Below are 20,596 nucleotides of genomic sequence, written 5' to 3' on the forward strand. Positions count from 1 at the left end.
GGGACACTAAGGCATGGCTGGTGGGTCTGGGTCTCCAGGATATCTGGAGGGAAGAACACCCAACCACAAAGGATTATGGCCCTCATTCTGACCCTGGCGGTCTTTGACCGCCAGGGCGGAGGACCGCGGGAGCACCGCCGACAAGCCGGCGGTGCTTCAATGGGGATTCCGACCGCGGCGGTAAAGCCGCGGTCGGACCGGCACCACTGGCGGGGTCCCGCCAGTGTACCGCGGCCCCATTGAATCCTCCGCGGCGGCGCAGCTTGCTGCACCGCCGCGGGGATTCTGACCCCCCCTACCGCCATCCAGATCCCGGCGGTCGGACCGCCGAGATCCGGATGGCGGTAGGGGGGGTCGCGGGGCCCCTGGGGGCCCCTGCAGTGCCCATGCCACTGGCATGGGCATTGCAGGGGCCCCCGTAAGAGGGCCCCTACATGTATTTCACTGTCTGCTGCGCAGACAGTGAAATACGCGACGGGTGCAACTGCACCCGTCGCACAGCTTCCACTCCGCCGGCTCGATTCCGAGCCGGCTTCATCGTGGAAGCGTCTTTCCCGCTGGGCTGGCTGGCGGTCTGAACGAGACCGCCCGCCAGCCCAGCGGGAAAGTCAGAATTACCGCCGCGGTCTTTCGACCGCGGAACGGTAACCTGACGGCGGGACTTTGGCGGGCGGCCTCCGCCGCCCGCCAAGGTCAGAATGAGGGCCTATATGTGCATTTCAGCAGTTCATCATACATATGGCAGGGTAGATTACTTGCTGGGATCCCAGAGAATAGCAGAGCAGGTGGTGGAGGCATCAATTTGGACTAGGTCCCTCTCTGATCATGTTCCCACATCTATTTGCCTGAGGCTCTGCAACCCCAGAGGACTCGGGTAGATGGTGAATGAGGGGGCAGCCTACTATGTTGTGACTCCAATGTCAAACACAAAAATGAGGACCCAACGACTACACAGGGGAGTTGTTGCTCCACACCTTGTGGGACGCTCTGACCGCTTACATTTGGGGTCACCTTAGCTGTCCAGCTCAATAGAGACGAGAAAAGTGGGCCAAACTGGAGGATAGGGCCAGGGATTTAGAAGCAGTACACAAACAGGTGCAAGGAGACGTCTATGGCAGCTGGGGAAGCTGCGTACGCAGTTAAAGCTACTGGACTCAGAAAGGGCAGAACACTAGCTACTGAGGGTGAAACAAAGATACTATAGCAGACAAAATAAGGCTGGGAAGCTCTTGGTTGCCAAGCTGGAGGCTAAGATCCAACAGGAGCTAGTAGCCTTAATTAATTCCGAGACAGAGACCCTGCTGAGCATGGATTTGGACATCATAGCAGGGTTCCTAACTGCCCTCTATCCCTCCCCCCCCATTACCTTGAAAAAATTATCTCTGCTGGAGGAATTGCAGCAACACCGGGATGCTATTGCACTTACTCTGGCTTTGACCCAAACTTCAGAAATACTTGGACAAGGTTTTAAACAAGATTGTTCATATGTATGGGATCCAAATATTGCGGTTGCGAGCATATTCAATTCTGGGAGCAACAGATCAAGTCTCATACACATTGAAATCATACAGATGCTGCCAAATCACACTCTTGAGGGCAACAGCTAAACAGGCTACCTTGAGTTTATGGGGCAAAGAAGATACACCCACATATGGATCCTGGCTGTACCAGGTGTAAGGCATGGTGTGGATGAAAAAGATCATCTAAGGCTTGACAGATAAAAGTACTAGCGTTGGCTCCCTTTGGAAGGTCTCTCTCCAAGCTACTGACTGAATGCCACAAGATAACTTATCCCACATACCTATGAATCCTGAACAATGTCCCGGTCATGCGCAAAAACCCTAAAAGATACAAGTTGACTACACCCACAACATAGAAACGGAGGGAGCTCTGGTGGCTGATAACTAAAACTGCGGACTCAGTTTAGTAGAAAGGGTCATCTAGGGCAATGGGGTAGGGATGTGAGGGAGTGGTGATAGGTATTTCTTTCATGGGTCTGTGACATTTAGTTTTACGTAAAATCATTTTTCAAAGACTGGTGACTGTGACCAATACGTTCTGTGTAATACGCTTCTCATAATCCTTGCTTCCAGTTGTCTCTGTCAGCCTTGGGATGTAGGCAGGTATATATGTATTAAAATGAAGAAGCAAAGTTAATCCTAAAAAATGCATCACTTGTACTCCTAAAGGTCACTACAAAGCAGCTTTTGAAGGCTTGTCTTGAAGTACAATAATTGGCAGATTTACCTTTTACATGGACACCTTTGCAGGAGAAATTACAGATGTGTGTTGGCATGTTTAAGTTTTATGGTTGCTAAAAAAAAAAATTTAAAACAATGCTAACATCAAGTGTGTGGCAACGAAAGGAGAAAGAACATGTACAAGGAAAATACACGACTGGTGGGCACAAGTTGCAATGGTACCAAATTTGGAGGTAACAAAAACATTGGACAACAAATGTATGTTCCAATGGTACTAAAGATGTAAGACCTACAAACGAATAAGAAAAAATTAGAACACAAGGTCATAAGAATTAAAAACAGTGTTTTGTTTTGTATATTTCCAACAAATGTTTCCACTGTGCCATTCTGAAAATGTCTGTTATTAGAACCAACTTTCTAAGGTGTACAACTCCTTGTAAAACTGCATGTGAGGCTACCTTCCAATTCACAGTTCATATTGGTGATATTTTTTCTTTTAACATTGTCACAATGAAGTATACAAAGCTAAAATAATTCAGATGTCAAAAGTGCTTGCAATATAGGAGGCATTATTTCAGGCACATGCTCCTAAAGTACACGAGCTGTGTGTCTGCTCATATGTGCGATTTGCAGCTGCCATCCTGCATTGAAGACTCTGCTTAAGGACCAAGCTACAAACAAGCGTCACTCATCAATTGATGCAAGCTTCATTCCTAGAACACAGAATGGTTGAATTGCAGTTTGACAGTTTCTACCCTTAGTTATTTTTATTTCAAACATAGGCTCTCCTTTAAAGGGCATGTAAAAAAGAAATTCCAACAGTTTGACCACAGATTAACCGCTTAAGAAGAATGAACCCTAATTCCAAACCCCAACATCCTCAAAGATCATACACGTCTCATCGCCCACATCAATAGGTGCAATGCGTTCAGAATGTACTTTAAAGATTCTATGTCAGGACCGGAAGCTTCGGATTCTGCTTTCTCTCCCTTTACTCACAACACACAGCAGCCAATAGGAAACAGTAAAACAAAACTACATTTCCCAAAAGCCTCACCTCGTTATGACCTCCAATCAGGCCCAGCCATCCACTATATATAACTCAGTCACTATAGTCTGTCCTCTTTCTTTGCTGCTTCATGCAGAGACAAATACTATTACTGATTATTGATTTATTGCTTTATGTGATCCTTACGGCCCAACCTTTTGCCTTCAGGCGCCTTTGTTTATGCTTCCGGTTGCTTGAGTGATCTCATTTCCTTGTTAACTGGCCTTATTTTGGCCCCGTTTGGAAAATGCCGGTGAGGAGTGTCAGGGGAGGTGCGCTACTATCAAGGAGCAGTCCTCTCTCTCTGCAGCGGTGATCACGCACAACTCGTTTTTCTGTGAGCGCACAAGTTTCACAGGCAGAGAGAAAACAAACCTGCAGCTCCCGACGTCCTACCCCCGAGAAGCCTTGAAGAGCTTTGCTCTAGGGGAAGTTGTGCTGGGCTCCTCTGCATTATCACAACCTTCCAGTATACCGGTAAGGGTCTGTTGGGCCTTGTTGGCACCTGGGTTTCTCCCCCCCCGTCCCCCATCTCCCCCCCATCAATCAGTGCAGTGCATTACTGGGACCTCTGCTTATTTAACGGTTTACACTGCAAATATGGCCCAATATAATTAAGATGAGCATTTTGGGGAATATGCTGGACATTTTGACCAGCACATGGAGGAGCGCCTTGAGGAAGCTCTTGACTTTCACATGCAGGACTCAGTAAATAAGGCTTTAGTGAAGGCCTTACGTCCTTTTGTGCAGCCTATATTTAATTTTAGGATCAGGCGCTTTGGCGCAGGGAACCCCACCCCAGTTGAGGTCAATATATATGAGCCTGGCCGGTCAAATTTTGACCCCTTTAGGCAGGCCATTAGTTCGGTGCTTAACGATCACGAGCATGGTGCCTTTCAGAGTCCGAGCTCTGATCCTTTTTTGCCATCAACTCATAATACAACCGATGAGTCCTCGGTTTTGGAATCTGAGGAGAATTCAGCTTCAGAAAAGCAAAAACGCAAGTGTAAATGCAAAACGCATCACACAGAGAAATCAGCCTCTTTTCCCCCTCCAACTAGAACCTTTTGTTTGATCCGGACAATATTGTGCACCCCAGGTCCTCCGAGTGGACTCCTTGTCAAGAGGTGGCAACATATGTGCAATCATGACTCAGAAAGAGTTTTTAAAAGGATAGTCGTAGTACGTTACGATCTGAATGCCCACACCCTGCGCTCGCAGGAAAAGTAGCGGAGATCCCAGAATTCGACCCGCACATCCTTACAAAATACGCAAAGGACCCGAAAAAGGCATTGACAGAGCCTGGCGTGGATGCCAGGACAAACTATTGGACATTTCAGGCCCCCTTACTAAAATTCTTGATTTGGCGGTTCAGGCCAAAGAAACACAGGAGCCTATTGATCCGGACAATTGGTTGGAATAGGCCCAAGGGGCCATTTTTCTTTTAGGGAACGCTAATTGTTCTATCTCCACAGAGTGAGGAAAATCACTTCTGTTCCGTATTTATCTGAAATTAGCAGAATTATCTCCATCTGATGCTGGCCCAGCTGCAAAGGGCCTTTTGTTTGACGACAAGTTCATCAAAGATCTTGCTAAATATGTCGCACTTTTTCGGCTTTGGATAGAGCCCAGACCACAATTAAGAAAGTATTTAACAGTGGCCTTTTCCACCGGGCTGTTTGCTTCAGGGGTCAAGCATCTGGCTGTTTTGCATCCCAAGCATCTCGTTCATGCCAGAGGGGCAGAGGAGACTCAAGTTATCAAACCGGCACCAAGTTCTACTCAGCCAGAGGCCACGGCTATAGAAGACGCAATCCTAGAGGACCCCACAAAGGTGGGATAATACAACCGAAGTTCCTCTCAGACAGGTAACAATTATTCCTTCCGGGGAAGTTATTCTGGGGGAGGGAGGGGGAGTAAGTCTCTTTGCTCAAAACTGGTCACTGATTACACAGGATGCTTGGGTACTGGACACGATAGCAGGTTATCGGCTAGAATTTTATTTGACTGCCCATCAGATAGAGATTCCCCCTCCTCTCAGTTTTTCCCCATCAAGAGAGAGTTTTCAAAGATCACGAAATAGAGGCCCTTCTTCAAAAAGGAGCAATTGTCCTTTCTCATCTCCACCCCAGAGGGTTTATCAGTATGATCTTTCTAGTTCAGAAGGGAGGGGATACCCACTTGGCACTCAATCTGCGACAACTCAACACGTGGATTGTTTACCAACATTTCAAAATAGAAGGCATTCATCTTCTCAGGGATCTCTTGTTAGAAGGGGACTGGATGGTCCACTTAGACCTCAAAGAAGCATATCTGACCATTCCTATTTTTGCCCCCCCCATCACAGATGCCTTCAGTTCTTTGGGAAAAACGAGTTTTCAGCCCTTCCATTCGGTCTTTCCTCCTCCCCTTGGTGCTTCCCCAAGGTCATACGCCCTGTGATGCAATGGCTCAGAGAAAAGGGTGTACGTCTCATAATTTATCTCGACGACATCCTCATCATGCCGCAGGAGAAGCGTCTGGCTCGCCTCCATCTTTCCTGTACAATTCAACTCCTCCAGGATCTGGGGTTCATTATCAACACGGAAAAATCCCAGTTAGACCCGGTTCAGAATATAGACTTCCTGGCTTTCAAAACAGGTTCCTTATTGACTCAATGAAAGTCCCCTTTAACCAAGAGACTGACTATCAAGGAGGAATTGAAGAGAGCTTTGTCTGTTCCTTCGATTTCCTTGAGGGTACTTGCCCGACTGGTAGGCCTTCTAGCATCATCTAATCAGGCCATTTTCCCAGGTCTGTTGCACTATGGAGCTCTACAGAGGTTGAAATGTCTTCACCTTCGCAGAGGTCGGACTTATTCCGAATTGATTCTTTTATCAAGGGAGACTCGAACAGAGCTTCAATGGTGGCTCACTCACATGGATACTTGGAATGGCAAGGCGATTTTCGCCTCGGGAGGTGATCATAGAGTCAAATGCCAGCAGATGGGGCTGGGGAGCCAGATGCAGACAGATGGAAACGGGGGCACGGTGGTACCCGGACGAACTTCAACTACACATCAATTGCTTGGAGCTTCTGGTGGGCTTCTTTGCAGTAAAGACTTTGTCCCCATTCAAATCAAAATGTTGTATCATTTTGAAAATGGGCAACATATCAGCAGTAAGGCACATCAACAAGTTGGGGGGGGGTGTCACAGTCTCAGATGATGGCAGAAATTGCAAAAGATTTTTGGCATTTCTGACTAGAACACCAGATTTCAATGACAGCGGAATATATTCCGGGCAAGGTGAATGTAGTGGCAGATAGGAATTCAAGATATCTCAGGGATGCCAGCAATTGGCGTCTTCACCCAAGAGCATTTCGGTTCCTGAATCATCTTTGGGGCCCATGCACGGTAGACCTCTTTGCGTCCCGCCTGAATGCACGACTTCCATGCTTCTACAGTTGGAGACCGGATCAGAGCGCTCTCAGCTCATGCCTTTCTCCAAACCTGTATGGGAGAACTGAATTATGTCTTTTCCCCATTCTCCATAATTCATCGAGTCCGCTCCCAGGTACTTCGTCAGAGAACAGAGTTGGTTCAGGTGACCCAGTGCTGGAAAGCTCAGTCATTGTTTCTGGTGGCGTTGACCCTATACTGTGCCACCCTGATTCCAATCCTCCGTCCAGAGGATCTCTTATTGGACCCGATGGGGCGTCCACATCTGCTGATTTCGGAGGAGCAATTGTCGCTCATGGCTTGGAGGATCAGAATAAAGCACTAATCTAAAGTTATTAACTGTTCTGTACAGTCCAGAACAGTTAATAACTTTAAATTGGCTATTTCAGACAAACACTCTCAAATAGATGGTAAGCCAGTGGGAAAGCATCCGTTAATTTGCAAATTACTGCATAGTGTTCGTATGCTTCGACCTCCTCTACCAAGGTATTCATCTCTTTGGGATGTCAATATAATTTTAACATTTTTGGGGGCCTGGCCCGCCAATGAGGGTCTTTCAAGGAACCAACTATTGGCAAAATTGACCATGTTACTTTGTCTGGTATCATGCCGGAGAGTCTCTTACGTCAAGGCCTTGGACACTGCAGGTTGAGTTTTCACTCCTACGGGAGACTCTTTTCGTATTTCTAAATGTACAAAATCAAAATCAAAATTTATTAGTTATCCAGGTTTTAGAGATAATTCTAAATTCTGTGTGGTTAATTGCTTGAAGGTATATGAAGATGTTACTTGAGAACTGTGTAGAGATCAAGCTGGACAATTACTGATTTCCTTGCAATAGCCATTTGGTCCTGTTTTATCAGCAAATCTGGCGAGATGGGTCAGATGGCTGTTGCAAGAAGGAGGCATAGATACTTCTATTTTTGGGGCTCATTCGGTACGAGGAGCTATGGCCTCCAGGGCATTTAATTCAGGCTCAAGACTGGAAGCTATCATGACAGCTGCAGATTAGTCATCAGATTCTACTTTTAAATTGTTCTATCACAAACCAATTGTAGGTGCGGCTTCTGGACTTATCGCTCAACTTTAAACTAGCATTATCCGAAGCCTCTGGTCCTAACATAGAATCAAAAATGTTCTAGCTTGTGCAACAAGAATTTTCGATTCTATTAAGGACACGGAAGCGAGGATTATTCCACCCTAGGTACGAGTAATATATGATAATATTATGTCAATATCAAATGATTGAAATGTATGTTCTCCCACCCGTTATTTTCAGACATGATGTACTGGTTTAAAATGTCACCAATTTAGTATCTTTTGCAGATGAGAAAACTATGTGAAGGACATACAGAGGATGTCTTCTTTGGACATGGAGGAGGGAGAATCTATTCTTTATGCACCAGTTGTGCATTTTTCAGTTCCCTGAATCGAAAGGACATGGTTTGGTTCTGGATTTCAGTGTCCTTGGCAACTGGTTCGTTATTCAGTTATCCTTGGCATAGATGTGCAAAGAAAGAGGATGGACTATAGTGACTGTGTTATATATAGTGGATGGCTGGCCCTGACTGGGGGTCATTACGAGGCTGTGAGACTTTTGGGAAATGTAGTTTTGTTTTATTGTTTCCTATTGGCTGCTGTGTGTTGTCAGTAAAGGAAGAGAAAGCATAATCCGCGCCTCCGAGTCCTTAATAAAATTGAAAATTGTCGAACAAGCTAGCAAATGTTTGATTCCTCACACATCCTACTCAAGGAAGCTTTCACAACAGCATTCTGCCTGCTCAACAGTCAGCACCACGTGATTGCATCATCCATGCAGTCTATCAACTTTATTGGCTCTCTCTCCCACGATGCAACAAACGTAATTTGCTTACTATTATATATACACACTGCTCTCTACACCAACAAACTATACAAAAAGCCAGAGAAAAAACAATCTTCCAAGGCAGCACCCGACACAGGCATTTGTTGGCAGTAAATGAGCATGGAAAAAGTAGAAAAGAAAGAGGCATTTTACTCTCATCAAGATATGTACATCATCCCCTTCTCTTGTGACCTTTATGAAAGAACTTACCACAGTTTTCTCCATTCACCTCCACTTTTCTGAGGTGCAGTAACTACTTATCCTATCAACATTTTAACTCATCACTGGTTGAAACTGTGACTACTCACTACTTGCTTAAGTAATGATCACTGTCTTTTTTGTTACTACCCTGTAATTACATATTGTGCACCCCAAGACGTTTTATAATTATTAATTCTGGCATCTGTAAATTATTGACAAGCATACCCTGACCTCTGAAGTGATCTCTTATATTCTGTGCTGGATGACGACTACATGAAATAAGGTATGTTCTAGGTAATTTGCAACTCAGTTTTGCCATCCGAAGGCTCCTATTGAATCAATATAAATTGGTTTTAACACTTTGACCATATAAAGAAACTGCTAAATTGTTATTCAGTAACCCGGTGAGAATACTGTACCAAAGTGCATTCAGGAAAGGCACAATGTTTAAAGCCACTGATGAGCGTAGAACATGAGAGGCTATGCAAGCATGGTCTTCACTTTTATTTAACAAAAGAATCCTGTTCTTGGCAGATTTGTTTACCAAGAAAAAAAAGCACACATGAAAATCTTTGAAAGACTCTGACCACTTTTTCTTCTATTCTGTGTCACTTAGTAAAGGAGCCCTTTAACAACCTTTGCAAAGTATGCAAAGTATGACAAAGAAACAAGCCATGGTCAAAGATGAAATCCCTTGGTCTGGCAAAAAACTACATGTGTAAGCTGTGGGGAAAGCCATATCCTAAAAGATTTACTGTGCAGAGAGAATTTGCACCTCAGCAGAAGCCACAGAAGGTCGACTATTTTGCTGGCATTCTCAGTTTTTTTTGTTTTTTTAACCAAAAAGGTCCTTGCAGAAGAAGTGTTTCCTAGTTCAAAAAAGCCAAAATGCAGAGTTGTTGGGAGGTACTGTTTTTTTAATACCATACTTTTAGAGCAAATACTATATCAGTATTAGATTTGTAGTGACAACATATACAGTATGCATTACACTAACATAAAACTAAACAGTGCATACATATTGGTGCAAGCAAGGTAAAGTTAACCTATTTTATTGGAAAATGAGGATCTAACTCCCACCCCAGTTATTACCAGAAGTGGGATTTAGGATTAGAGCTGCTTTGGAGACTTTATCATTGAAGTGAGGGGTAATTACCTGAAGTGTAGGCCCACTATTGTCACCAAAGTTTATCATTCTAGCACCACAATATTATTCTACACCCCCACTCTATTCTACACTGCCATTTCGTAAAATTGTACTATCACCTTACAGAACTGTACTACTGATTTTGCAGTATCACCCCCACCACTGCAATACCAGCAACAACTCAGACACCCACATGCAATATCATTCTTTCAGCACCACACAAGAACCCAACAACCACAGCACCATCTTATTTTGACCCCTGACAGTGCACTACCTCCATCACCTACCATACTTAATCATTAAGATCTCACAGGATTGCTCTACTATCACAAACATCCTCCATGACCAGGAAGAAATAGATGGGCCCAGAAAGATCAGGAGCCTAGTGAATGTAAGCAGTGCACACTACACATGCGTACTAGAGCAGGTAATGCTCAAGACGTTAATCCTATCCACACCAACATGCTGAGGTAAGTGTAAAAGTCCACTTTACAGCCCTAGATCAAAAGCCCATACATGTGTAGTAAAGAAAATATTGACATAAAACAGTATCTACAGAGGCAAGAATGCTTGGCTAACTTCTTGCACCGCAGTTTGGGGTCTATGGCCTTAGTTGTGGTCCTTAGCTGCTAAACACTGACTGCATGGCTGTACTGTTAGAAATAAGAACTATGGCCCTACACCCACACTTGGTTTATACTGTTCAGCATGAACTGAGAACTTCAAGCACCTGAAGGAACCCACATAGAGAACTTAGTAATCGTAAACTTGACCTCAATTGTGGCAGTTATTCATTTTCTTCATATTTTACCACCTTAACCAGCAAAATACCTCCGGAAAATTCAATTGAGTCACACAATTTGCAAATATACACTGTCCAGGTTTAATGGATTCATATTCATTGACATTAAAGGGATCACCCTAATTGGGCACTAGGGTTGCTACTGACTAGTCATAATTTTACTCATTTAACAGCATCTCTGCCTTGCGCATGTATCCACATGTATTATTGAGCCTTCTAGGACTGCCCTGTTTTGGGGATTTACATGCACAGCACACCATTGGCCCTTTGGCTAGATTGGTGTTATGTAGCTGACTGTACATTTTAGTCCCTCTACCACTACCCTCCTTAAGTTGGCCTACTTACATCTGTAATGCCAGATTGATCTCTGCCTATTTCATTTTACTGCCTCCCTCCCAGACTCAGAACACTTACAGAGTGGTTGACCCAACAGCTGAGGTCAGTTTGAGACACAAACTGATTGTATAACAGAAACCATAAAAACCTAAAACAGGACCTACAGAGAAAATTATAACCACCCGCAAATTACAAATATAATTTGTGCCCATCTCCCAGACCACCTCCTCCTCCATCACACTACTAGGCTCTGTGCACTACGACAAAATAAGAGCATTGCACTGGTCAGTTACACACAAGACTAAAACACATCTTAAGCAGGATCACAAAAAACCCACTACCAACCATTTGGACGATTGGTTTGAGTGAAACAGTCAGAAAAACATGCACAGAAACTATTAATAACTATTTTCCAGCCTCCTGCACCTTTTCGCCTGCCATCATACCCTTATAAATTTACCGTTTCTCATCTTGTAGAGCTGAACATTTTTCTGAATGTACTCTGCAAACTGTACAGTGTCGCCGGCTTCCCCGACACAAAGAAGCAAGATCTTCTCACTCATCTTGAACATTTTATCATGATCTGTGAATAAAAACAACAAGAATTTGGTTATTTTGCAAATGTAGGGACCATGAAAAGCATCTCACTTCAACACCAAACTAAATTTTCCAACTGCATGCAGACAGGTAAACACATATTTTCGAACAGCAAATTCATGCTTCTTTTCAGTTGTCTTATGATACATCTGTGTTTGTTTCCAAATTGTCCATCAAGCGAAGCAACGATATTGTGATTTCAGGTGGACAAGATGCAGGTGGTAATGCTGCAGACGAATGGCTGGTTTGCCAATACATACAGATGTGTTATGGCTCCTTTTAGAGTGCAACACAGATCTCTGAATTGTTATTATACATCAGAGACAAAAGTATCCCTGAGAAAGGAGCATATTTATTACAGGAACAGAAGAAATGTTTTGGGGTGGATTAGAGTGGGATGGGTGGTTTGGATTGGAGTGTTTGGGCCGGGGGGGTTGGGTGACTGGACTGCAGTGGGGTGGATTAGGTTGGACTAGAGTGGGGTGGAGTGGATTCACAGGATTGGGGTGGGGTGGATTGGAGTGGGGTTGAGTGGGGTGGACTGGACTGGGCTAGGTGGATTAGAGTGGACTAAATTAGGATGGGGTGGATTCAGGTGGAATGGATTGAAGAAGAGTGTGGTGGATTGAGTGAGAGAGGGAGGATTGGGGTGTGGTGGGCTGCAGTAGGATGGACTGGATTGTAGTGGGATTGGGTGGATTTCATTGAGATGGAATGGAGTTAAGTGGGGTGGATGGACTGAAATGGGATGGGGTGGATTTGGTTGAGTGGGGTGGATTGGATTGAGTGGGGTGGATTGGATTGAGTGTGGTACGCTGGATGGATTGGATTGGAGTATGGTGGGATGGGGTGTCTGGTGGATTGGTGTAGGGTGGACTGGACTGTTGTGGGGTAGATTGGAGTGGGGTGGATTGGATGTAGCAGGGCAAACTGGAGTGAGGCAGACTGTCTTGGATTGGAGTGGGTTGTTTGGGATTGAACTGATGCATGGTGGAGTGGAGCGGGTTGGGGCAGATTATTTTGGATTAAAGTGGGGCAGACAAATGGTTTGGAATGGGGTAGACTGGAGTGGGACAGACTAGAGTGGGACCGATTGTTTTGGATTGGAGTGGGGCAGATTAGAGTGGGGCAGTTTGAATTAGGGTGGACTGTGGTGGGTTGGGATGGCAGTGGGGTTGACTGGAATGGGCTGAACTGGTACAGAGTGGAGTTGATTGGACTGGGGTGAGGTGGATTAGATTGGAGTCGGACAGACAGGAGTGGAGTGGATTTGAGTGGGGCATATTATTTTGGATTAAGTGGGGCAGGGTCGATGGGAGTGGGCATATTGTTTTGAACTGGAGTGGGGCAAACAGTGTTGGATAGGAGTAGGGGAGATGGAATGGGGCAGATTAAACTGGGGTAGGTTGGGAGGAGAAGGGTGGATTGTAATGGGGTTTATTGCACAATTATTTGTTAAAGCTTTGTTTGAGAAATTACACATAATAAAGAAACAATGTTGCTTTGCAATATTCAGAACAAGATAATCGTAATCGTTTGAGAACTGCACCCACGAGCAAAAAGAAAAGAAAACATGAGTGCAAAGTGAAAAAATACGACTTGGCAAAACAAAAGAAAATTAGCTATAAAAAATAAAACTTTGCAATTTTGTTTGTTCTGCTGGGCATGTTTTTGACAGTCAAATGTCTTCTGTTTGCACAGCACTAGAAGTTAAAAAGAACAAAATAGTACCTCAATCATGTCAGGAGCAGCGACAGGCACTGATTAAGCTGAATCAATCAGTGTTTGGTCCCTGCTCCACAAAGAGGAACAGAAATGATGCCAGGCCTGTAGTGACGAATTATGAGGCAGTAAAGCAAAGCGCCATGCAAACCAATAAATGGCAAGTGACAGGCGGGCTCCAAGCCCTTTATTGTACACAATAGAGTCTTGTTAGCGCATGCACGACTATAAAAACTGCAACCCAGTTTGCCCGTTCTTAAAATATGGAATAGTTAGGGGGAAAAACACACTTTACAGTGCAAGATATCATTGTCTGATCAAACAGGAAACTGGGGATGTAACTTTGACTGGATGGCTCACCGACAACAGTAAACCAGATAATGGAGAAAATTGAGACATGCAACTCTGGACCTAGAGGCACAAGACAGATAAAGTGTTCTAATGGTGCAGGAGACCAATACTGATACAAAGCGCCCTTTATACTCCCAAAGCAGAAACGTATGGGACGGAATCTAGAAATTCAGATCAGACCCAGGCTGAACACTTCTCTAATAACTAAGAAATGTGACTCAAACTAATTGAGTGTGAAGCACACAAATATACAACAGAATTCATGAGAATATGGCTGCATCATGCCACCTTCTGACCTTAAATACTTGAAGACTTCAGAAACTGGAAAACTGCATTGTTAAAAATACTTCAGCACACTTACTAGTTTCCAAGGTTTTGAATGTTATTTTTTGTTTGCTTTTTCCAGCTATTGCAACCTTTAATATAAGTAACTTGAAAAATCATTCAAACTGTACTAAATGCTTTTACCCATGAACCTTCAAAATAATTTATTTTCAACAAGAGCCGGGAAGAGGTCTTTGACAGAAATAAAGCTATATTAATAAATAAAGATAACCATTCTAGAGACAGGATCTATGTTCATAAAGAAATAACCTTAGATATTTTGGCAGGTTTATTTCACAACCAAATCACCAAGCTTCAGGACAGCAACAAATCACAGTTTTGTTTGCCACCTGTAAAGTTTTGAAATGAAAACAGGTTTCCACTATCTGTTAGAAACCCCAATTTTTTGCAACTCGGACTGTCAGACTGCGGTAATGGAGCAAGAAAGGGCTACTAAGCCAAAACGCATGGGGTTCAGAATCTTTGCTTCTCTTTTCCTGGAGTCTGTCCAACTATGGCTCTACAAACTGGTACTAGTACAACCCCAAACACACAAAGGGAGATGGGAGGAACACTTGCAATTTGTCTAACCTCTGGCAACTGCTTTGGGTAGCATTCTAACCCATTATTATTTTGCCCTGCACACCACCTCCGATTAGATCCAGCCATACACACATCAGACTTGCACCTGCTCTAACAGGTACAGCCCATCCCAAACTGCCAAACCAGGTTCTCTATGAACCAGTACACAAGCAACACAAGACCATTTATGCCCCGACTGGGGCACATCAGTGGGGTGCAGCTTGGTTCCAGTGGCACAGTGAGCAAAGGACCCACATCTGGCCATTCCCTTGACCATGTTAGGCATTACATCAAACACACAAAAGGTGACCTGAGAAATTCCTGCAATTTTCCTACTACAACCCTCTCAGTAGTAGCAATGGTGAGCCTTCACAGAATTTCAGGGTAGCTTGAGCTTGAAACACACACACGTAAATATAAGTGAATGTCCATGCCATGGCTTGACTTTCAAGAAGAAAGTAATTTAATGCACACCGGAACTAAATATTTCTTATGAAAATGTACATGATGCATTTTTGTGTCCTGGCAATGGAGTATGTCTGCACCTCTTCCCACTGCTGCCCTTGCCCCTCCGTGCCTTTACAGTTCAGGTGGTTCTCTTCTTTGATAAATATCTAGCATGGATGGGCTTAGGTGCAGATTAACCCATACTCTTGATACTGCACACAGTTTTCATACAAAAGATATATCAGTCTGTCACAGGTCAGCACTCATCTTGCTCCTTCTCTGCCCTTGTCCAGGCAGAGCATGAGAAGGCAGTACCTCACTTGGCCTCCCCTGAAGTTATGCAACTGAAGATGCAGCAGTGCAGGAACTCCCACAGCTAGTCTAGCAAAAGCTAAGTGCAGCCCCAATCGGAATGATATGGTCCAAATTAGTGGGTCACACAGGTTGGCCACAATCCCATGGCTAACGTCACAGTGTAGTCTCGGGTTTTGCAGTGACTCATGTTCACAATTCAGGCATAACTGCCAAGATCACACCACAGCTTTATGATTCCGACCTAGTTGGCTGCAAAGAGTCTGGGGACAGCCAACATCAGAGATCCATAGTCTTCCTCTTCTGTAGACCAATCTTTAGAAGAACGAGGACACACTGCACCTCATTCCTCCAAGTCAGTTGCTCCTTCTACACAGCTGGTAGACTCCTTCCCTTTCTCAATAGGCTGTCTTCCAGATGCTTCAGACCAAGGTGAAGTCCCCTGACCACTGAGGCGCTAGCTGTCAAGTAAACATCATCTATGGCTGCACAGCAGTCCTCTGAATACTCTGCGGGGCACTGCCTTCCTTGGTCATAGAGAACAAGTGGGTCCCACTTTCATACAGTAAAAGCAAACAGGAGATATGTATCACTTTCAGTAATGATTTGAGATGGTTCACTGTTCAAGTGCCCTTTCCATGCTGCTCTCCAGGGCCAGGATTTGTGTAGAGTGATACTTCCTCAGAGCAGCGTAGTCTCTAGCCTGGAGTGACAACAACAGAGGTACAATGAGGTGTGAGCTTTCTGCACCTGGCTGTCATCAGCCAAACTGGTGTTCGGAAAAAAAGTGAAAGCTGGGCCTCACCCAAGGGGTCCACTTCAGCTTGTGCAACAAAGTCTGCAAATCGTTTTCACCCTCACATCTATCAAAAGTCTGTGCTTAAGAAACACTGATCAGCAGCTTCTCGCTCAGCAAAAAGCTAATCAAATTTCTAGAGGTGCAATGACCGTTCTATCCTCACCTCGGTGTCTAGGTTTCCTCCCTCCACCTTCAAGAATGTCAGCAATACACTTCCACTGTCTGGAAAAACAACCACAAGTCCAGCTTGCGCATGAACCCAGACCAGGGGTATCCAAGATGAATCCCACAGGCATTCATGACTCTAGTTCACTTAGACATACTATGGGTGTAGCCCAGAAGCTGCACACAAACAACATATACTTGGGATGTTAGCACTAGCATAGAAGTGGACTTTACACAAGTGGGCCAGCAGCCCTTCACAGCAGTGACAGAGATAACAAGGTCTCGTCACAACTACGGATTCTTAAAAACACTGCTAGCTGCCACCACTGCTCTACGTGCTCAACCCTGAAGGGGACAGTATTCCAGTGTCAGCAGAACTAGGGCACGCCTAGTGTGTCCCCTCATGGTCACCACTCATGTCAAGAACAGGCCTACACCTCTGTGCACACACCAGATTAGTGTGAGGCGGCTGTCAAAATCAGCAACCAGGATTCCAAAAACATGCAGTAGCACATCCAGGGAGGAGGAACACAAGTGTATAACATGCAGGGAATACCCTGTCCCATGAGGAATCAATAATGTTTTTTCAGCTACTGTAAATATACACATTTAATAAGTATTTTCACGCATGTGGAACAAACCTAGGTAGTAGCTCAACAAATAAAATAACAGGTCATTGAATATCAAATACAATTACATTTTAAAGTGGATATCCAAACACTCTTAGAAGATGGTTCAGAGTAGACAACTGTTTTAGGGAAACTGGGTAAAGGACAAGTTACGCAAGCAACTTACACTTTTACTTTCTATTTAACTAAAACTGCTGAGCAATACTTGCTGGAAGAGAGCCAAGTGTGAGAACTATAAACATTATGCATAGTTAATAACTTCCTGAGTACCCCTCTTTAAAAGCAGAAAAGTTGAAGCAACACTACTACTCCGGCATAAAGTCCAATGTGTCCGTCATAGATGTACTCTGCGACGCCTGCTTGAAAGTTCATCTTCCTTTTTCTCAGATGTCAAAACCTTCAGTAATTGGAAATATCCAAAACTGCAGCCACATTGGACTCTTTTAGGCCTCCCCGGGCCTAGTGTGGTAGGGCAATCCAAGGTCGTAAACCCATTATTCAAAGTTGCTCCTAAATACCTTACTGATAGCACTGACTTCACACCATATCAAACGAATCTTTGCTCCTGTAAAAACGTGATCCAGGTATCCTCCTACACGGTCTCGCCCCCTCCATGTTCACTGTAAGAAGCATAACTAAGTCAAACAACTTGCTTCAAACCATAGAGATCACCAATCCTTGCTCTCACCCTCCCAAAAAAATAAAAAAATTAAGACTTAACTTTTGGAACACGTTTTCCAAACACTCGGCAACCTGGTTGTGTCCTTATGCTGTTTGCACACTGAGGCAATATACAGTACGGGCACCCTACAAATGTTCAGTCAGATAAAGCTGATAATTGATCCAGGGCATTTCCTACAGCAGACTTGTATGGTGAATGTTTCCAGGCTCAGGTGCAGACGTTCCTGTACTATAGTAATAGACGGGATAAAGAACTCTCATATGTTACACATACTGCAACTCAACAAAGAGTTCAGTAATCATATTAAGTAACAAGACGGAATATCTGTGACTTGCAATATCCATTCATTTTAAAATACAACAGGTGATCTTTTATTCTCTATGATGTCACATCACCGCACTACAACCCCATTTTCAAACCTTGGTCTCTTGATTCTCCTGTTGAAAGATACTATAAGTTCTGATATTTAGAAGAAACGTGGAATCTGTACTGCAAGAAGTGTACCTGCATGCGGACATTAATTTAATGCAATTACATATTTTAAGCATGTTGATGCTAGCTTACTAGTTTAAAATGTGAAGTAACAGGGGTAGATTCCATATCTTCCCTATGGAACGTCAGCAGTACAACAAATAAAAATAGTACAGCAAATATTTGCTGGTAGGCCAAGGACTGACTTTTTATCGGGGAACATAGATCTAGAAGAAAGGAAGCTTGGAGCCAATCGACTGTTGTTTAAGTGGCAACTGGTGCAGTCCTCTGGAAGCTGGTCTGCTGGCTATAGCAAGTGGCACTGCACGATCACCACTGCGGAATAGTGATGTAATGTTATTGTTGTGAACGAGCAGTGAAGCTACCACAACTAGACTATAACTACACTTCACATAAGATTTTACACAGGTATTGGCTCATGTGGAAAATGATAAATGCCATTCCAGTAACACAGTCTAGTCATTCCTCTTACCGGGTCCAATATATTGCTGTGTCTGAAAGGGTGCCACAAAGCGCCTCTCTAACACAAACAATATAATTTGGTGAAAGATGGATATGAGAATACCATGCCATTCTACTAAGATTTGTTGAAATCAAATAATTCTATCGTTGACTTGTTCTATCCTGATGTGGGTCATCAAATAATGGTGGTAAAGCTTCAAACTGGGGTGTCAGCTGAAGAGTAACAGACATTATTGCTGAGTTCAGATTTCCTTTAGTAGCCAGTTCTGCATCCTAACGACAAGTCAGCCATCAACACTGTGCTGCTTCCAAACATTAGGATCAGAAAGTAGACGACGGTTTAAAGTACACAGGAGGAGAGATTAAATTCTATTTTCCAAGGCTTCTGCGTAGAAAAAAAGCCCTATAGAACAAATGTAAGGGTAGAGGAACTGAAAAAAACTAAACCCATTTTAAATGTATGTTAATATTTAAAGAGTTCAATATATGAGAGCAGCTCCAGACTGGAGGTTGCTCCAATGTGAAAACCCAGTCAAGATAAACATGAAGCTCGAGTAACGCCAACGATTTCCCACATATAACACATTTAAAATAACTTCCTGCTGCGGTTAAAACGGGCAGTTCAGCGACACCACTGGACCAGAACAATTTAGTACTACAACATGCGGATTGACAGTAGGTGACATTTGAGTTGCCTGGTGACTTCACTCTTCTCTTTGCCAACAGTGGAACATTTACTGGAGAACACCTGGTTGACAAGATGCCATTTTCAGTATTCTGTTTCTTCACATGGTGGGTGTGGCTACAACCTGCTTTCAATGTGTTTGTATATAGCCACCACGGATGGCAGTTTGCTGTTTAGAGGTGGACTTAAATTTGATAAAAATCAACAGAAGCACAACTGTTGGTAGCACAGTGCCTTTTAAACCCGATGAAAAGAGTGATGGTCGTTACCACTGACATAGGCTGGAAACGTGGGAAAGGCAGATTTCACTCGACTAGTTTCAGACTATGCCCAATAGTTGCAATGTCAGTTTCAGGGTGCAACAATTGCTCCCTCAGCCTCAAAATCTGCACACAGCTACCTTCGACTACCAACCTAACGAAAAGAATAGCGGATAAGATAGATAAAGAAACTTGCTAAGAGCAAGTAGAAGGATATCTTTAGTGACAGCTCTGCTATCCAAAACCTGAGCCTCTGAGCTCGCTCTACTTTCTAAGACAAGAGCTTGCACATTGCAACTTAAGAGGTGGCTGCCTTGCAGTTGTAAAATCTGAATAGCATGAAGCGTGACTCTGCTGTTCACTGAGAGCACATAAAATTATGGTATCATCTATGGGATAGGTCTTGGTTCTGAAACAAACGTACCTGAAAATGTGAGAAAACTCTCCTGTCTGAACACAATGTTCGAGCATTCTATACCACTTCCGGAATAACTATGATGTAGGACGCATCAGGTTGTAGGGTTTGGGAAATGTGATATATAGTTCTGCATCTAAAAGGGCTATTACAGTATGGTTGGCTCCCTGTGAGATCTGAACCTGTGAATTCTATTTAATCCCAGGGTTACTTAAGCCTGAAGATTATGACCTGTGAAAAACAGACCTGCTATCCATTCGCTAAAGCACATGGGTCGGTCTACCCCATCAACCTACATCAATCGTCCGCTCAATAGCCTGACCTTAAAGTTTCGTACCACAAAATGATTTTGCAAATTAGAAGAGGCAAGAGGGCCACCAGTCTGGCCATATCTTTACCTCGGCAACTGTCCATTCTCTTTGCTACTCGCATTCTGCTTCATCTCAGTGAGCATATCCGGGTTCTGATAGAAAGTTATGGGTTCTATGTACACTAGCCTTTGATCGAGGAGCTGCTGAGCTCGTGATAGTGTGTTAGAATGTTTGTCTGGGGAGGTACGCACCTTCCTTCATTTTGATGATGCTGCTGGCGCTCACGGTGTCGGCGGACACGAGAACGAAGTCCTTTCCCTTGA

The 20,596-nt window shown here is 44.0% G+C and overlaps 1 protein-coding gene across 1 annotated transcript in view; it reads right to left on the minus strand.

The window, feature by feature from the left end:
- Window positions 1-20,596, minus strand: part of PSMB2 (proteasome 20S subunit beta 2) — a 131,408-nt gene that overhangs the window by 110,612 nt on the left and 200 nt on the right. Inside the window, exons 1-2 of the mRNA XM_069223818.1 lie at window positions 20,525-20,596; window positions 11,499-11,621 (exon numbers count right to left, since the gene is read on the minus strand). The exon at window positions 20,525-20,596 is cut by the window's right edge and continues 200 nt beyond it. Coding sequence (XP_069079919.1) covers window positions 11,499-11,621; window positions 20,525-20,596 — 195 coding nt within the window. The remainder of the gene's footprint in view (window positions 1-11,498; window positions 11,622-20,524) is intronic.

Source organism: Pleurodeles waltl, chromosome 3_1 (assembly GCF_031143425.1).
Source record: "Pleurodeles waltl isolate 20211129_DDA chromosome 3_1, aPleWal1.hap1.20221129, whole genome shotgun sequence".
Lineage (NCBI taxonomy): Eukaryota > Metazoa > Chordata > Amphibia > Caudata > Salamandridae > Pleurodeles > Pleurodeles waltl.